This window comes from Mobula birostris, chromosome 2 (assembly GCF_030028105.1).
Source record: "Mobula birostris isolate sMobBir1 chromosome 2, sMobBir1.hap1, whole genome shotgun sequence".
In the NCBI taxonomy this organism is placed as follows: domain Eukaryota; kingdom Metazoa; phylum Chordata; class Chondrichthyes; order Myliobatiformes; family Myliobatidae; genus Mobula; species Mobula birostris.
Window position 1 is genome coordinate 190,550,339 of NC_092371.1, and position 18,027 is coordinate 190,568,365.

Genomic DNA, 18,027 nt, shown 5'->3' on the forward strand with positions numbered 1-18,027 from the left:
TAATCATCTTTTTGGTCTACTACCACTACCAAGTCTCATGTAATAGCATCTACCCAAATCCAACCACAGGGATTTCATTCATATATTTTAAGAATGCAATGGCTTGAATCTTACGTGATGTTTCAGACCTACATGTTTCAGGGAAATGAGTATATTATTGATAGAACAATCTATTTTGGTATATTTATCAAACAGCTTGTTTAATCTTTTAGGCCCAATGTAATACTTCAACTGCATCTTGCATTTTTTATGTGGTATTAGATTGTACAGTAAAATCAAATGTTAAAACTATATTGATCTGAAACTTTGGATTGTAAGTTTTCATGTGCATACTATGTTGGTTGTCTGTAGTTTCTGGTGATGATGTGACCTGTGTGGGAGGAGTTCGATAGTGAAAAAGCCGTTGCACCAAGGAAATTCCACTTTCTCGGCCTCAAAAATTTTGGTCCAATAGTATGAAAAATCATCAGGACTGGAAACTTCCTCGACTGCAGTGGATAGCTGTGATGCCTTCTGTGCCTTGTTATGCCCTTCGCTCTCCACGAATGTTGCAGCACCGCCTTCTTGGATGTTGGATATTGTAGCTGATCTCATCTGCCCAGTCTGCCGGAACTGGCTTTGCATGCTGGGGTAGGCATATCTCTATTTCACTGGGGTTGGAGGTTCCTGGCTACCATTACCCTGGTTTCGCCCACCTGTCGAAGTGGTGTACTGGGGTGTAGCCACTGTTGCATGCAAACAGTTACAGTGTGTACTGTACCACTGCATAACTGAAAGATTCACCACCCCTGGCTTAAGAAATTCCTCCTAATATCTGTTCTAAAGGGATGATTTCTTTGTTGAGTCTGTGCCCTCTAGAACTAGACTCTCCCACTATTAGGCACATTCCATGCCCACCCTATCACGGATGTACAGGAAAGCAAGTACTAGCAAAAGGCATTTGGCTTGCCGTGTGCTACTTGAAGGAGCATACTGATATTTTCTGACAATCCCTTATAGTAGACATCAAAGCATCAAATTAATTACAACAATAAATTGTATTTCAGATTATTATACAGGTGAGGCCTTGTATATTTTCTGAAGTGCTTGAGTTCTATTCATTTTTCAGATGTCCAACTCTGTCACAATGATCCCTGTATCAGTATCAGAGAGGGCATCTGCTGCCACATCCATCTTGGCAATCTTCAAAAACCAGCTGCAGTTGAACATGGGTGTTTTAAGAACTCCAGCCAAAACATAATCTGGTGCAGGTTCAATTACAAACTTATGCCCAGTTAATAGACAGTACACAATAGACAACAGGTGCAGTAGGCCATTCAGCCCTTCGAGCCAGCACCACCATTCACTGTGATCATGGCTGATCGTCCACAATCAGTACCCTTTTCCTGCCCTCTCCCCATATCCCTTGACTCCACTATTTTTAAGTGCTCTAACTCTTTTTTGAAAGAATCCAGAGAATTGACCTCCACTGCCTTCTGAGGTACAACATTCCACAGAACCACAACCCTCTGTGTGAAGAAGTTTTTCCTCAACTTCGTTCTAAATTGTCTACCCCTTATTCTTAAACTGTGGCCTCTGGTTCTGGACTCCCCAACATCGGGAACATATTTCCTGCCTCTAGCGTGTCCAATCCCTTAATAATCTTCTATGTTTCAATCAGATCCCCTCTCATCGTTCTAAATTCTAGTGTATACAACTATGCATGGTGCACATTATAAATACTCCCACCCTGGGAGTATTTGCTCACAGGGTGCGTGTGAAGCGTCTAGTGCAGTAGTGCTTGCTATTGCCGCTGGCTAGCCTTCTTAATAGAGGGTGAAAAGAGGAGCCAAGTATGTAAGCCTCCTCCTGCCAGTACAGAGCCTTTCCACCACCAAGACTCCTGCACTGCCTCCTCAGGGCCACACACGGAAACTGGGTATCTTACGGTCTCAGGCTAAACTACAGGGGATCTTGGAGCAGCAGTGGGCCCCAGAGACATGGCGTGCAGGCCTATCACTGTGTAGACATGCCCTGACGCCCGTCAACCACTGTCCAAGCTTGGGCAAGTAGTCCCACTGCCTTGTGGTAAGCCTGTTGAGACAAGGCTAAGGGAGCACACCCTGACAGAAAAGCAATGCGCTGGTGGCGCGCAATTAGCAGGCCTTAACAGACAAAGGACCCAGCAGCCTCCTGCAGCCAAGATGTGGGACCGGTTGTCTTGGGATCACCCTTGCCACCAGGATTTACCTCATCATGGTGAAGATGGTGATACTGAGGATGGTGCACCCCCTGTGGCACTTTAAAATCTTCCTTGCGCAGGTCTCCATCTCTGACCAAGGTGAACAATACCTAGACCTTACATATGGTTGAAGTCTGATGGTGATGGGGCGCCTGGCAACGGGAGCAGGTACAAATGGACTGGAAGCTCCCAGTCAGAACCCTGCACGGCAGCGGCACAGGGTATTTGGTCGCTAGCAACTGGGACTGAATGGCAGCTGTTTTCGGCAGACCCCTGTGCGACTGAGCAGCCCTATTTAGATTAGCTTAGATTAGATTCAGCTTTATTGTCATTGTGCTGAGTACAGATACAGAGCTAATGAAATGCCATTAGCATCTGACCAGAAATGCAAAGAATAGTGTTATTTACAAAATAACTGCAAATAAAAAAAATGCTACAGCACACAAATATAAAAGTACTGAGACAGTACAACACGAATGCAATACTGCTTAGCGCTGTGATGAGAGGTTCAGCAGTGTCACAGCTTCAGGGAAGAAGCTCTTCCTGTGCCTGCTGGTTTGGGAGCAGAGGCTCCTGTAGCGCCTACCGGATGGGAGGAGCGTAAAAAGTCCATGGTTAGGGTGAGATGCATCCCTGATAATGCTTTTCATCCTGCCCAGCCAGCGTTTATGGTAGATGTTCTCAATGGTGGGCAATTGGGTGCTGATAATCCGCTGGGCAATTTTCACCACACGCTGGAGTGCTTTGCGGTCCGATACGGGGCAATTGCCATACCACACTGAGATGCAGTTGGTGAGTATGCTCAACATGTTGGTGAGTTAGGGACCGCACTGCTCACCCCAATTGGGGAAGGGCTTAGAAAAGGTGGCCTAAAAATTGCCCATTCAATCACCCACCTGGATAGGTTACCACGCCTATTGGGTTATTCCACTACTGCGGTCGAAATAAGAAACAATACAACCTAAAACTGGCAACATGGAATGTAAGGACTCTCCTGGACTTGTATGGCATCTCTGACAGACCTCACCAGAGAACAACCTTGATCGCTGCTGAGCTGAGGTGCTACAACATTGAAATTACTGCCCTGAGTGAGACCAGGCGCCTGGATGAAGACTCTTTAACAGAGGAAGGGATGGGTTACACCTTTTTTTTGGAAAGGTTTCCCCCCAAGGTGGACAACATCTCCACAGGGTAGGATCGGCCATCAAGAACAGCTTTCTACCAAGTCTCACAGAAACACCTGTTGGCATTAGTGAAAGACTAACGATCCTCCGTATCCCCCGGCAAAGAAACATTATGCTACGCTTCTCAGAGCCTATACACCAACTCTGCCATCTGAGAATGAGGCCAAGGAATACTTTTATCAGGCATTGGATGAAGCGCTTTGCCACATCCCTAAGAATGATAAGATCCTTTTGCTTGGGGACTTCAACACTAGGATGGGACAGAACAACAGGTTATGGAGTGGAGTGCTAGGTAGGCATGGTATTGGCAAGGTGAATGCAAATGGCATGAGGCTACTTACTCTTTCCTCCAAGCATAACCTTACAATAACCAACACCATCTTCCAGCAGAAGGCAAAATATAAGACCTCGTGGATGCACCCTCACTCTAAACATTGCCACATGATCGACTTCATCATTGTGAGACGTAGTGACATCAAGGATGTTCTCATCACCTGTGCCATGAGAGGTGCAGAGTGCTGTACTGACCACCGTATGATTGTGGCCAAGCTCCATATGAAAGTGCATCCCCCCTTGCGGCTGCGAAAACCCAAAAAAAGTGGCTAAATTGCAACTGCCTGAGAAACAGAAGAAAGAAGTGAGTTTTGACACATCCTAGCTGAGAAACTAAGGGAGCTGGTACCTTGTCTGAGCTCAGAAAATACTATGGAACAACAGTGGACCTATATCAGCTCTGCGCTCTGTGAGGCAGCAGCCTAACCCATCGGCCATAAGAGCAGGAACCACCAAGACTGGTTTGGCATTAACTCAGACACCATCTACAACTTGCTTAACGACATGCACAAAGCACACCGGGCAACTTTAGACAACCCGTCATCCACCAGCATCAGGCAGCATTGGCAGGCAGCTCGGAGGAAAGTGCAAAAGGCAATACGGGCCATACAAAATGAGTGGTGGACTGAAAAGGCAGATGAAATCCAGTCCTTTGCCAATAATAATAACATGCATAATTTTTACAATGCTGTCAAAACCATCTACGGCCCAATAAATCGATGCATTACTCCCCTGAAAACAGCAGACGGTCTAACACTTCTGAAGAATCAGAATACTATTCTGCTGAGGTGGGCTGAGTATTTTAACACCCTGCTTAATCAGGACTCTGATGCAGACCCCACCATCCTGGATGAATTTGCCTGAACTTCCTCCTATCCACAACCTCAGTCTACCACCAGCCTTCCAGGAGGTTCTATCAGCTGTCCATTCCCTTAAAAACAACAAGTCCCCTGGCACTGCCAATACCCCTGCTGAGTTACTGAGGAACGGAGGGTACATGTGCATGCGCACCCTCTACCAGTACATCACCAAGACCTGGACTGATGAGAATATCCCACAGTAATGGAGAAATGCAAACATCATTGTCATTTATAAGAACAAGGGTGACAAGGCCATCTGTGGCAATAGTAGGGGGATATCACTCCTTTCTGTTGCTGGAAAGGTCCTGGCTAAGGTGATGCTTCAGAGACTCATCAGCAACATCATCGAGTCAATGCTGCCTGAATCACAGTGTGGACTTAGGAAGAACAGGAGCACGATCGACATGATCTTCACAGCACGGCAGCTTCAGGATAAGTACCGGGAGCAACATCAGGACTTGTTTATGGCCTTTGTCGACCTCTCCGAAGTATTCTACACTGTGCAAAGAGAGCTCTTATGAGATGTCCTCCTCAGGTTTAGCTGTCCCAATAAATTTGTTAACATCCTCCACCAGTTCCAAGATGGGATGACTGCTCAGGTAACCATAGGAGGACAAGAGTCTGAGCCCTTCCTTGTACGCACAGGGGCAAGGAAGGGGTGTGTGATAAGGATGCCCCCACGTTGGCTACCCGCAGAGTGTTATACGGCCAGATACATCATGGTTGCCGCTCAGCTGGAGGGCTATAAGGATCAGATGAAGAATGCTTTAAGGAAGTGCAAGATCAGACCCGAGGACCTGGAGGAAGTTGCTGCTGACCATACCACTTGGCGACAGCTGTGTAGGGATGGGGTTCATATTCCGGAGATAGAAAGGACAACTAGAAGACAGTAGAAGAGAGCCAGGAGAAATGCAGCCATGGTTGCCACCACTACCATATATACATGTCCCACCTGCAATAGAGCTTGTGGGTCCAGGATAGGACTGTATAGTCATCAAAGATCTCACCGTTAAAGGAGCGGACGTCATCGGATTTCAATGGATAACTGAAGAGAGAAGAGCACGTTATAAATCGTACTTCTGCACACTAAATCTTGCCCAATAAGTATTGATTAAATAATTCATTTGTGACGTCTGAGTTAATTAGACCATATCCTATACACAACACCTTGCATGCCTTCTTGCAAGTAAGAATTTTTATGCCTTATGTTGAAATGACGGAGAAAAACTTCAATTGAGAATTCATGGCAGGGGTATTTGGTGAAATGGTGCAGGTAGGTACAGAAAGAGAAATTCAAATCCCAGGTAAGCTGCGATAACGACGACAGGATAATTCACCTTTATTTTATTGGCAGTTGAGATTGATTGCTCAGTTCCACAAAGGAAAAGTTGATTTCATTGAGTCTGTTGATATAGTTTTCTTTGTAATTGTTAATAAATGCCTACATATGACTAGATTAGAGTCATAGCTACAGAACACTATAGCACAGAGACAGGCCATTTGGCCCATCAAGTCTGTGCTAAACCATTAATCTGTCTAGTCCCATCGACTTGCACCTGGACCATAGCCCCTCCCATCCACATACCTATCTAAATTTCTCTTAAATGGCGAAACCAATCCTGTATCCACCACTTGCATTGAAAACTTATTCCACGCTCTCATCATCCTCTGAGTGAAGAAATTCCTCATGTTCCCCTTAAGAATTTAACCTCTTACCCTTAACCCATGACCTTTAGTTGTAGTCTCAACCAATCTCAGTGGAAAATGCCTGCTTTTACTTACCCTAACCATACCCCTCACAATTTTGTATACATTTATCAAATTTCCCCTCAAACTTCTACATTCTAGGGAACGAAGTTCTAACCTATTCAACCTTTCCCTATAACTGAGGTCCTCAAGTCTTGGCAACATTCTTGTAAATTTTCTCCGCACTCTCTCAATCTTATTTACATCTTTCCTGTAGGTAGATGACCATACTGGACACAATACTCCAAATCAGGCCTCACCAATGTCTTATACTGGGGACCAGAGACCTGACCAGCTCTCTGGTCAGGTTCAACTTCCAGATTTCCCTTATGTCGTTCATAACACTCCACGCCAGCGCCTTCCGTATCTTTATATCCTTCTCCGAACCTGACCAGAGAGCTTAAAAAGAGGATTTTCATCGCAGTCATTGAGTCCATTCTCATGTACGGATGCGAGATGTGGACACTCACCAAGACTATGTGAAAGTCTCTAGATGGTTGCTATACGCGAATGCTCTGGATGGCTCTTGACGTGAGTTGGCAACAGCACATGACGAACGTCGAGCTCTATAACAACCTACCGATGCTCACCACTAAAATCGAGGCGAGAAGACTGCAACTATCAGGGCACTGTCTACGCCACCCCGAGCTACCTGCCAGCCTAGTCATCATATGGGAGCCCAAGCTCGGGAGGATGAGCCCCGGGCACCCTCCCAAGACTATGGTCAACACGCTGCTAGAAGACAGTGGCGTGGTTAACGTAGATGAACTGAACACACTGATGAGGGAGAGGGAGAAGTGGCGAGTCTGTCATTGTGCCCAACGCCAGCCCCCTAGGCCTGAGTCGACGTAGTAGTAGTAGTAGTAATGTCTTATACAATTTCAATGTAACATCAACTCTCCTAGACTCAATACATTGATTTAAGAAGGTTAATGTGCCAAAAGCTTCTTTACCACCATGGCTACCTGTAACACTACTTTCAATTATGAATCTATATTCCCAGATCCCTCTATTCAATCACACTCCTCAGTTGGTCCTCGCAAAGTGCAATACCTCATACTTATCTGCATTAAATTCCATATTCCATTTTTCAGTCAATTTTTCCAGCTGGTCCAGATTCCACTGCAAACTTTGATAGTCTTCCTCGCTGTCCACAACACCCCCAATCTTGGTAACATCTGTAAATTTGTTGATCCAGTTTAACACAATATCATTCAGATTGTTGATAAAGATGACAAACAATTATGGATCCAGCACCGATCCCAATGGCATACCATTAGTCACAGGCCTCCAGAAAGGCAACCATCTACAACCACTTTGGCTTCTTCAACAAAACCTATGTCGAATCCAACATACTACCTCATCTTGAATGCCTAGCAAGTGAACCTTATTGACAACTTAAGTCCTTACTAAAGTTGCTGAAGACAACATCCACTGTCAGATTGGTTAGACATGACGTACCATGCACAAAGCCATGTTGACTATCGTTTATCAGTCCTTGTCTATCCAAATACTTGTATATCTGGACCCTGAGAATACCTTTCAATAACTTTTCCACTACTGATGTCAGGCTCAGCGGCCTATAATTTCTTGGCTTATTCTTAGAGCCTTTCTTAAACAATGGAATAACACTAGCTATCCTTCAGACCTCCGGCATATCACCCGTGGCCAAGGATGTTTTAAGTATCTTTGCCAGAGTCTCTGCAATTTCTGCATTCACCTTTCACAGGGTCCGAGGGAACACAAAGTCACACCCTGGGGATTTATCCACCCCAATTCGCTTCAAGATAGCCAATAACTCCTCCTCTAATACGTAAAGGGTCCATAACCTCGTTGCTGTACTGCCTCAGATTAATTCTGTGTCCATCTCCCAAGTAAATACAGATACAAAAGATCTATTTTAAGATCTCCTCCATCTCTTTTAGCTCCCCACATAGACTACCACTCTGATCCTCCTAAACACCAATTTTGTCCCCTGCTATCCTTTTGCTCTTAATAATCTGTAGAAGCCCTCAGGATTTTCCTTTATCTTGTCTGCTAGAACAATGTCAAGTTTTTTCTTAAACCTCCTGATTTCCTTTTGCGTTCTCTTGCATTTCTATAAGATTGCATTAATCATATTTTTAGGAATGTAACTAAATTATGTATTTTAATTATGAAGATGAACATGACAAATAATACACCATAAACATGAGAAAATCTGCAAATGTTGGAAATCCAAAGCAACACACGTAAAATTTTGGAGGAACTCAGCATTTCAGGCAACATCTATGGAAATGAATAAATAGACGATGATTTGGGCCAAGACCCTTCCTCGGGACTGGAAGGGAAGGGGGAAGATACCAGAATAAAAATGTCGGGGTAAGAAGGGGAAGGAAGCTAGCTGGAAGGTAATAGGTAAAACCAGGTGAGTGGAAATGATAAAGGGCTGGAGAGGAAGGAATCTAATAGGACATGAGAATGGACCATAGGAGAAAGGGAATAGACAACTCCAGCAGGTTCACAGATGAAGTGTTGTGTCACCTGGAAAGACTGTTTCAGGCCCTGAATGGAGGTGAAGGATACATAATAATACATCAACTTATCTTTGAAGTAATTTATCTGCATATTTAAGTGCAGGTAGATACAGGAAACTTACTTTTTCCTTTTTGCTATCCCTGCGTTTCACCGTTTTGACTTTTGGGAAATCATCACTCATTCGTATTCTGGATAAATGTCCCATAGATAGTCTTCTATTGATTAGGAATAATTAAAACATGAAGGCTACTTCAGTAAATTATAGAAAAACTTCTTCACGATTAAATTTACTTCTATTTCATTATTAATGTGAATACATCACAGATTTTACTATTATATTCTTACAAAATATTCACGGTGTAGCATGCAATGTATCTGATTTGAATCAATTATCTTGTATAAAATCAATTATTTTATAATTTATGACAAAATTTTACAAAATTTTTAAGATCTTGCTTCTAAAATGTTTTACTAAAAAGACAAAGTTTAGGTCCCTATGTGTCAAGTTGGGGTGTCATGCAATGTCAATTTAAAGCTATCATCATCATTTTTGAACATTTGCTCAGAGTAACACCTTCTCCTAATTTTGCTAAGTTGATCATCCAATCATAATTGTTAGGGAGGCCTTTAAGTCATAGTTCACTTTCTTCCTCAAGGAAGCAATGCAAACGTGTATTTGTGGCAATGCAATGATGTAGGTACCGAAGGCAGCATCCATTTCTGAATCAACACTTCAGAAAAACAATATATTTATTATAAAAATTGGTATTAAAAATATATATATAGAAGGCAGCGGTAATTTGTGGTGACAGGGCATCAAATAGTCTCTGCTATTAATTGCTCTGTTTTTAAAATGGTAGCCTTTTAAAATTTGTAAAGTAGAAGGAAAGACATCCCTGCAAGAAATACTTGGAACCCAAGATATGAATGAAGGAAAGCAATCAAGTAAGTCCCTAAGCATGTTGAGTGTTTGTGAAATTAACTATACAAGATATGGTGGTTCAGAAGGCCTAGGCACAGGGTCTCAGAGGCATCTTGGTAAATGGATCCAAAATTGGCTTGCTGATAGGAGGCAGAGGGTAGTGGTGGAAATCTGTAACAAATGGTGTACCGCAGGAATTAATGCTGGGTCCACCGTTGCTTGTAATATACATAAATGACTTGGATGAGAATGTGGGTGGTCTGATTAATAAGTTTGTAGATGACACAAAAACTGGAGTCATCATGGATAGTGAGTTGATCATTTAAGTATACAACAGGAATAATAGCTGAAATATTGGGCAGAACGGTAATAGGTCAGATTTGATCCAGACAAACGTGAGTTAACGCAATCTGTAAAGTTCTGGAACGCCAGAGATCTTAGAAGCACTGATGTATAGAGGGGCTTTGGGGTACAATCCATAGCTCTTTGGTTATGCCACACAAGTGGACAGGGTAATAAAGAAGGCAATTAGTATGCTGCTTCCTTTTAAGGGCTGAGCACTGAGTAAACAAGTTATGGTGCCATTTTACAGATCATTACACTAATTACATCACATGAGTATTGTGTACAATATTAATCAACTACAGGAAGGATGTGGTAACAATAGAGAACGCAAGAAGAGATCCACCAGGATATTGCCTGAATACAGGGCTATAGTTACAAGGTGAGATTGGAGAGGCTAGATTTATTCTCATTGGAACAAATGAAACTGAGGGATGTCCTTGTATCGCCTTATAAAATTATGAGGGGATTAGATAGGGTAGAGTCATTTTTCCCAGGGCAGGGGAGTCTAGAACTAACAGGTACAGGTTTAAGGTGAGAAGACAGAACCTTGAAGGACGTCTGCAGGGTAAGCAGCCAGTGAGTGAGTGGGCCAGTGAAGGAGTGGAGCTTTGAGGCTTTGACTCGAGAGACTTCGACGAGAAGAAGCGGAGGACAAGCTTGCTCGCAGTTAGTCTTTACAATGCCTCCTGGGATGGTGATGTGCCTCTCATGTGAGATGTAGCAGTCTTGGGGGAACGCTCCTCTCCCGCAGAGTAACATCTGCCAGAAATGCATATGGCTGGGCGATCTGGAAGACCATGTAAGGAATCTGCAGCAGCAGCTGGATGACCTTCGACTCATAAGGGAGAATGAGGCAGTCATAGATGACAGCTACAGGGAGGTAGTCACACCTAGGCTGTCAGAAGCAGGTCGTTGGGTGACAGTCAGAGGGGGGAAAGCGAAGGTGAGCAGACAGGTAGTGCAGAGCACCGCTGTAGCCATTCCCCTGAATAATAAGTTTACCGTCCTGGATACTGTTGGCGGGGACAACCGACCAGGTGTCAGCCACGGTGGCAGGGCTTCCAGCACTGAGTCTGACCCGGTGGTGCTGAAGGGTGGGATGGAGAAGAGCAGAGCTGTTGTCATTGGGGACTCTATAGTCAGGGGAGCAGACAGGAGATTTTGTGGACGTGAGAAGGACACCCGCATGGTTTGTTGCCTCCCGGGTGTCAGGGTCCGAGATGTCTCTGAACGGGTGCACATCCTAGTATGAGAGGGAAAGCAACCAGAAGTCGTGATACATGTTGGTACCAACAACATAGGCAGGAAGAGGGATGAGGTCCTGAAGTGTGAGTTTCAGGAACTAGGCAGAAGGCTGAAGAACAGGACCTTAAGGGTGGCGTTACCAGGATTGCTGCCAGTGCTACGTGACAGTGATGGTAAAAATTGGAGGTGATGGCAGTTGAATGCGTGGCTGAGGAGTTGGTACAGGGAGCAGGGTTTTAGATTTTTGGATCATTGGGATCTCTTCTGGGGAAGGTGGGACCTGTACAGATTGGATGGGTTGCACCTGAACCCGAGGGGGAGCAATATCCTTGCAGGTAGGTTTGCTAGCACAGTTCGAGAGGGTTTAAACTAATTTGCAAGGGGGATGGGACCCAGAGTGATAGAGCAGTGAAAGAAGTGCATGGAGTAAAGCCAGATCTAATACATAGAGAGGCTTTGAGGAAAGAGAAGCAGAATAAACGGTGTAAAGGTAGTAAGGTAGAAGGGCTAAAGTGTGCGTACCTCAATGCGAGAAGCATCAGGAAGAAAGGTGATGAACTGAGAGCTTGGATACATACATGGAATTATGATGTAGTGGCCATTACAGAGACTTGGCTGGCACCAGGGCAGGAATGGATTCTCAATATTCCTGGATTTCAGTGCTTTAAAAGGGATAGAGAGGGGGGAAAAAGGGGAGGAGGGATAGCATTACTGGTCAGGAATACTATTACAGCTACAGAAAGGGTGGGTAATGTAGCAGGATTCTCTTTTGAGTCAGTGTGGGTCGAAGTCAGGAACAGGAAGGGAGTAGTTACTCTATTGGGGGTATTCTATAGGCCCCCTTGTAGCAGCAGAGATACAGAGGAGCAGATTGGGAGGCAGATTTTGGAAAGGTGCAAAAATAACAGCGTTGTTATCATGGGTGACTTTAACTTCCCTAATATTGATTGGCACCTGATTAGTTCCAAGGGTTTGGACAGGGCAGAGTTTGTTAAGTGTGTCCAGGATGGATTCCTGTCACAGTATGTGGACAGGCCGACTAGGGAGAGTGCCAAACTAGATCTAGTACTAGGTAATGAACCGGGTCAGGTCACAGATCTCTCAGTGGGTGAGCATCTGGGGGACGGTGACCACCGCTCCCTGGCCTTTAGCATTATCATGGAAAAGGATAGAATCAGAGAGGACAGGAAAATTTTTAATTGGGGACGGACAAATTATGAGGCTATAAGGCTAGAACTTACAGGTGTGAATTGGGATGATGTTTTTGCCAGGAAATGTACCATGGACGTCTGGTTAATGTTTAGAGATCTCTTGCGGGATGTTAGGGATAAATTTGTCCCGGTGAGGAAGATAAAGAACGGTAGGGTGAATGAACCATGGGCGACAAGAGAGGTGGAAAATCTAGTCAGGTGGAAGAAGGTAGCATACATGAGGTTTAGGAAGCAAGGATCAGATGGGTCTATTGAGGAATATAGGGAAGCAAGAAAAGAGCTTAAGAAGGGGCTGAGAAGAGCAAGAAGGGGGCATGAGAAGGCCTTGGCAAGTAGGGTAAAGGAAAACCCCAAGGCATTTTTCAATTATGTGAAGAACAAAAGGATGACAGGAGTGAAGTTAGGACCGATTAGAGATAAAGGTGGGAAGATGTGCCTGGAGGTTGTGGAAGTGAGCGAGGTCCTCAGTGAATACTTCTCTTCGGTATTCACCAATGAGACGGAACTCGATGATGGTGAGGACAATATGATTGAGGTTGATGTTCTGGAGCATGTTGATATTAAGGGAGAGGAGATGTTGGAGTTGTTAAAATACATAGGACAGATAAGTCCCTGGGGCCTGATGGAATATTCCCCAGGCTGCTCCACGAGGCGAGGGAAGAGATTACTGAGCCTCTGGCTAGGATCTTTATATCTTCGTTGTCCACGGGAATGGTACTGGAGGATTGGAGGGAGGCGAGTGTTGTCTCCTTGTTCAAAAAAGGTAGTAGGGATAGTCTGGGTAATTATAGACCAGTGAGCCTTACATCTGTGGTGGGAAAGCTGTTGGAAAAGATTCTTAGAGATAGGATCTATGGGCATTTAGAGAATCATGGTCTGATCAGGGACAGTCAGCATGGCTTTGTGAAGGGCAGATCATGTCTAACAAGCCTGATAGAGTTCTTTGAGGAGGTGACCAGGCATATAGATGAGGGTAGTGCAGTGGATGTGATCTGTATGGATTTTAGTAAGGCATTTGACAAGGTTCCACACGGTAGGCTTATTCAGAAAGTCAGAAGGCATGGGATCCAGGGAAGTGTGGTCAAGTGGATTCAGAATTGGCTTGCCTGCGGAAGGCAGAGGGTCGTGGTGGAGGGAGTACATTCAGATCGGAGGATTGTGACTCGTGGTGTCCCACAAGGATCTGTTCTGGGAACTCTACGTTTCGTGATTTTTATTAGTGACCTGGATGTGGGGGTAGAAGGGTGGGTTGGCAAGTTTGCAGACAACACAAAGGTTGGTGGTGTTGTAGATAGTGTAGAGGATTGTCAAAGATTGCAGAGAGACATTGATAGGATGCAGAAGTGGGCTGAGAAGTGGCAGATGGAATTCAACCCGGAGAAGTGTGAGGTGGTACACTTTGGAAGGACAAACTCCAAGGCAGAGTACAAAGTAAATGGCAGGATACTTGGTAGTGTGGAGGAGCAGAGGGATCTGGGGGTACATGTCCACAGATCCCTGAAAGTTGCCTCACAGGTGGATAGGGTAGTTAAGAAAGCTTATGGGGTGTTAGCTTTCATAAGTCGAGGGATAGAGTTTAAGAGTCGTGATGTAATGATGCAGCTCTATAAAACTCTAGTTAGGCCACACTCGGAGTAATGTGTCCAGTTCTGGTCACCTCACTATAGGAAGGATGTGGAAGCATTGGAAAGAGTACAGAAGAGATTTACCTGGATGCTGCCTGGTTTAAAGAGTATGCATTATGATCAGAGATTAAGGGAGCTAGGGCTTTACTCTTTGCAGAGAAGGAGGATGAGAGGAGACATGATAGAGGTTGTACAAGATAATAAGAGGAATAGATAGAGTGGATAGCCAGCGCCTCTTCCCCAGGGCACCACTGCTCAGTACAAGAGGACATGGCTTTAAGGTAAGGGGTGGGAAGTTCAAGGGGGATATTGGAGGAAGGTTTTTCACTCAGAGTGGTTGGTGCGTGGAATGCACTGCCTGAGTCAGTGGTGGAGGCAGATACACTCGTGAAGTTTAAGAGACTACTAGACAGGTATATGGAGGAATTTAAGGTGGGGGGCTATATGGGAGGCAGGGTTTGAGAGTCGGCACAACATTGTGGGCCGAAGGGCCTGTAATGTGCTGTACTATTCTATGTTCTATATGTTATTCTCATGGGGCATGCTCCCCAATCCAGGCAACATCCTTGTAAATCTCCTCTGCACCCTTTCTGTACTATTCTATGTTCTATGTAAGTTTTTCCACAATGAGTGGTATGGTTATTTAGATTTCTCCCATAGTTGACAGGGTGCTCAAATGTGTTTCCTCTATTTCCCACACCTGCTCTCACCCCTCCCCCTTCTCCTAGCCAGAACACTAATAAGCCAGAACTTGTCCAGTAGCCTCCATATTCAACAGATTACCCTTCAAAAATTCTATCATTTCCAACAGCATTCCACCACCAGACACATTGTCCCCTCCTATTCATTTTCAGCACTCGAAGGGATTATTTCTTCAGTGGCTTTTGGTCTGCTCTTCAATTTCCTTCAATCACTACCCTCATAACACCTTCTCAAGTATCAATGTGAAATGCAATATTTGTCCTATCCTCCTGCACTTCTTCCAATCTGATCCTGGAAATAAATGACTCAAGATGAACCAATCAACAAATTAGGGTTATGCCCAGCAAATGTTCTGAGCGGGCAGTGGATGGCTCTATATTTTTCTTTCACCAATTTTACTCGCTACTGAAAATATAAGCTTTCAGCCATTTTAAGTTTCAGTAGATTAGTGCCTAAATAATATACAGGTCTAAATGTTTAAAACAGTGTTACAAAATAAAACCTGGCACTTTATTTGTTTTGATAATTATCCCTTTGGTTGCTGATTTCACTATTTCTCATTTCTAGTACCATCTTAACAAACATATTCTGCATGTTTCAAAGAACACTAAGAATTGCACATAACTACGATCGAAATCTAAAAAATAATTTGATAGTTTTAAGTTTAGGTTTAAATTATTACCTAAAGAATTTAGTTATTGCACGTTCACTAAATGGCCTCCTCAAGAGCATGTATTTTCTCCTTCTTGGATCAATAGATATGATGTTAGGATATGCAAAGCCACTAATTCCCAATATATTTTCCAACTTCGGCTGAGCTCCAGATTCTGTCCACAGCCAGCTAAAATGAGAACAATCACATTGCATATTAAAGTCACAGAATAAAGGTGAGTTATAGTTTATTATTCATAGTCACATGAACATACCTTCAAATTTAATTTAGTATGGAAAAGTTTTAAAAGTACACCATTAAGAATACAAACAGAACCAAGAGTTAATCATTTTGCCCTTCAAGCCTGCTCTGCAATTCAATGAAAGCATAGCTAATTTTGTACTTCTTAAGAACATAATAAACAGGTGAAATAAGCTACTTGCATTTCATCGATCAAGATTATGCCTGATCCACTATATCACTGTTATTTTCCTCCAGTATCTCCATTTTTCTTGATTTCCCTAATATCCACTAAGCCAATCTGCATATCCCTATTCTTTCATGCTCTATCAGTCTCATCCTTGAATATACTCAATAAGTGAACATTCACAGTTCTCCAGATCACTTTGCACCAGCCTTGTCAAAATGGGTCTTCTGGGTATGTGGGCCAGCTTCTAGTGATCTCCAGTTATTCTACAACTTGTGTCCAGACAGTAGCCTGGTAGCACCTGGTACACCTCCCTATGAAATACATTCCCTTAAACATATTTGTGCATCTCAAATGTTATCAATCTTAGGTAGCACTCTGACATGTCATTTCCTTTTCTTCCAAAACATGCAGTCTGTGTTTTTTTTTAAGGTGATTCTTTTATAGTTTGCTTTCTTTCTCTTCTGGTGACAGCCTGTCTTGAAAGGTTGGAAAGCAAGACAGTGGAAATATTTATTTATTTGTTTGTTTGTTTGTTTATTGAGTTATAGGTCCTTCCAGCTCTTTGAGCCACGCCGCCCAGAAAACCCCCGATTTACCCATATCCTAATCACGGGACAATCTATAATGACCAATCTACTAACTGGTACATTTTTGGACTGTGGGAGGAAACCTGAGCGCCCGGAGGAAACCCACGCATTCCACAGGGAGGACGTACGGACTCCTTACAGATGACATCGGAATTGAACATCAAACTGTGCCTGAGCTGTAATAGTGTCATGTTAACCACTACTCTACCATGGGATGAAGGACAATGAGCAACCTTTACATTATCCAGAGTTGAAGTGTTGGTGCAGGACAGGATTTGGATTTGGTACAAGAGAAGATGGGTAGTATTGTGTTGGAAAGGATAGGGTGCAGGGTGATGGAGAGGGTGAGTGCCACGGCTGGAGTCATAGACAATGTAACCAAATGTCATACAACACCTCTCACCTTGTTTTTATTTCTGTTCTCTAGCACTCAGATGTCCATCTGAAAATTATGGGACTTCCTCCCTTTTTCTCCTCCATGGCACCATGTGTATCGCTCATGTCTGTTTGCAGTGGGGAATGCACCTTTAAAGACTGCCCCTCTACTAGTATGGATGTACGTTAAACTATTTCAAGCTGCACTATGTTCTGAGAGATTCTACCTCAAAATGTACAGAAGTTAATGACCACTATAAAAGCCACTGTCATAGATCCTGCCCCGAGATGTAGTAGGATCTTCAGAGAAGCACTTTAGGCTCCAGTGTTAATTCTTACTGAAGTGCCAAAAAGAGAACTGATTTAAGGGATGGACAACTTGCTTGACTACCTCTCGCAACCTTCTGCCTGCCTTTTCTAAAAGGCAGACCTCCTCAGTAGTCCCTCCCTTCATTCTACCACACAGAGCATTGAGATAAAGCCCAGGTGATCCGTAACAATATGATTCTGGCTGAAGCTTAGAAATCAGATCAGATTTTTATTTCTATCAGAGCGCTTACTATGTGAGGAATCTGTACTGCTTGGTAACTACTCTACTGTGCAAACCAAATGCTACTAGATGTATAAGAAATTGATGATCCCTTTAATGGTAACTACTGTTATCTTGCTTGTTCTGGACCTTAACGAGTTGTGCTTCTCAGTTACTGTACCAGGCAATGGTATCATTAACTGACAAAGAAAAAGTAAGCTGCCACATTACTCAAAATATCACCAATAGGATGGGTAACTACAATAGAAAGGAGAATATTTTGGTTGCTTTGATGACCGCAGTAACCTTGCATGTTAGCCCAGGAGTACATTTTGCCTGTGGTTGTATTTGTAGCTATTTGTTTAATGCAAAACTTCAACATCAAATGATGAGTACAAGGGTATTCTAACTGGTAGCTCAGCTACTCCATTATTGTTTCTTTGATAATCATGACACTGTAATTGGTGAAACTGCAACAAGCTAACATATTAATCAAATAAATTAGTATTTTTGCCAACTTGACAGGACCAAACCCATCTGGGA

The 18,027-nt window shown here is 43.6% G+C and overlaps 1 protein-coding gene across 1 annotated transcript in view; it reads right to left on the reverse strand.

The window, feature by feature from the left end:
- Positions 1-1,104: 1,104 nt before the first annotated feature.
- The window catches only part of LOC140211075 (protein disulfide-isomerase A6-like), a 45,664-nt gene continuing 28,741 nt past the window's right edge, over positions 1,105-18,027 (reverse strand). Inside the window, exons 11-12 of the mRNA XM_072280508.1 lie at positions 15,594-15,752; positions 1,105-1,195 (exon numbers count right to left, since the gene is read on the reverse strand). Of these exons, the coding sequence (XP_072136609.1) occupies positions 1,105-1,195; positions 15,594-15,752 (250 nt within the window). The remainder of the gene's footprint in view (positions 1,196-15,593; positions 15,753-18,027) is intronic.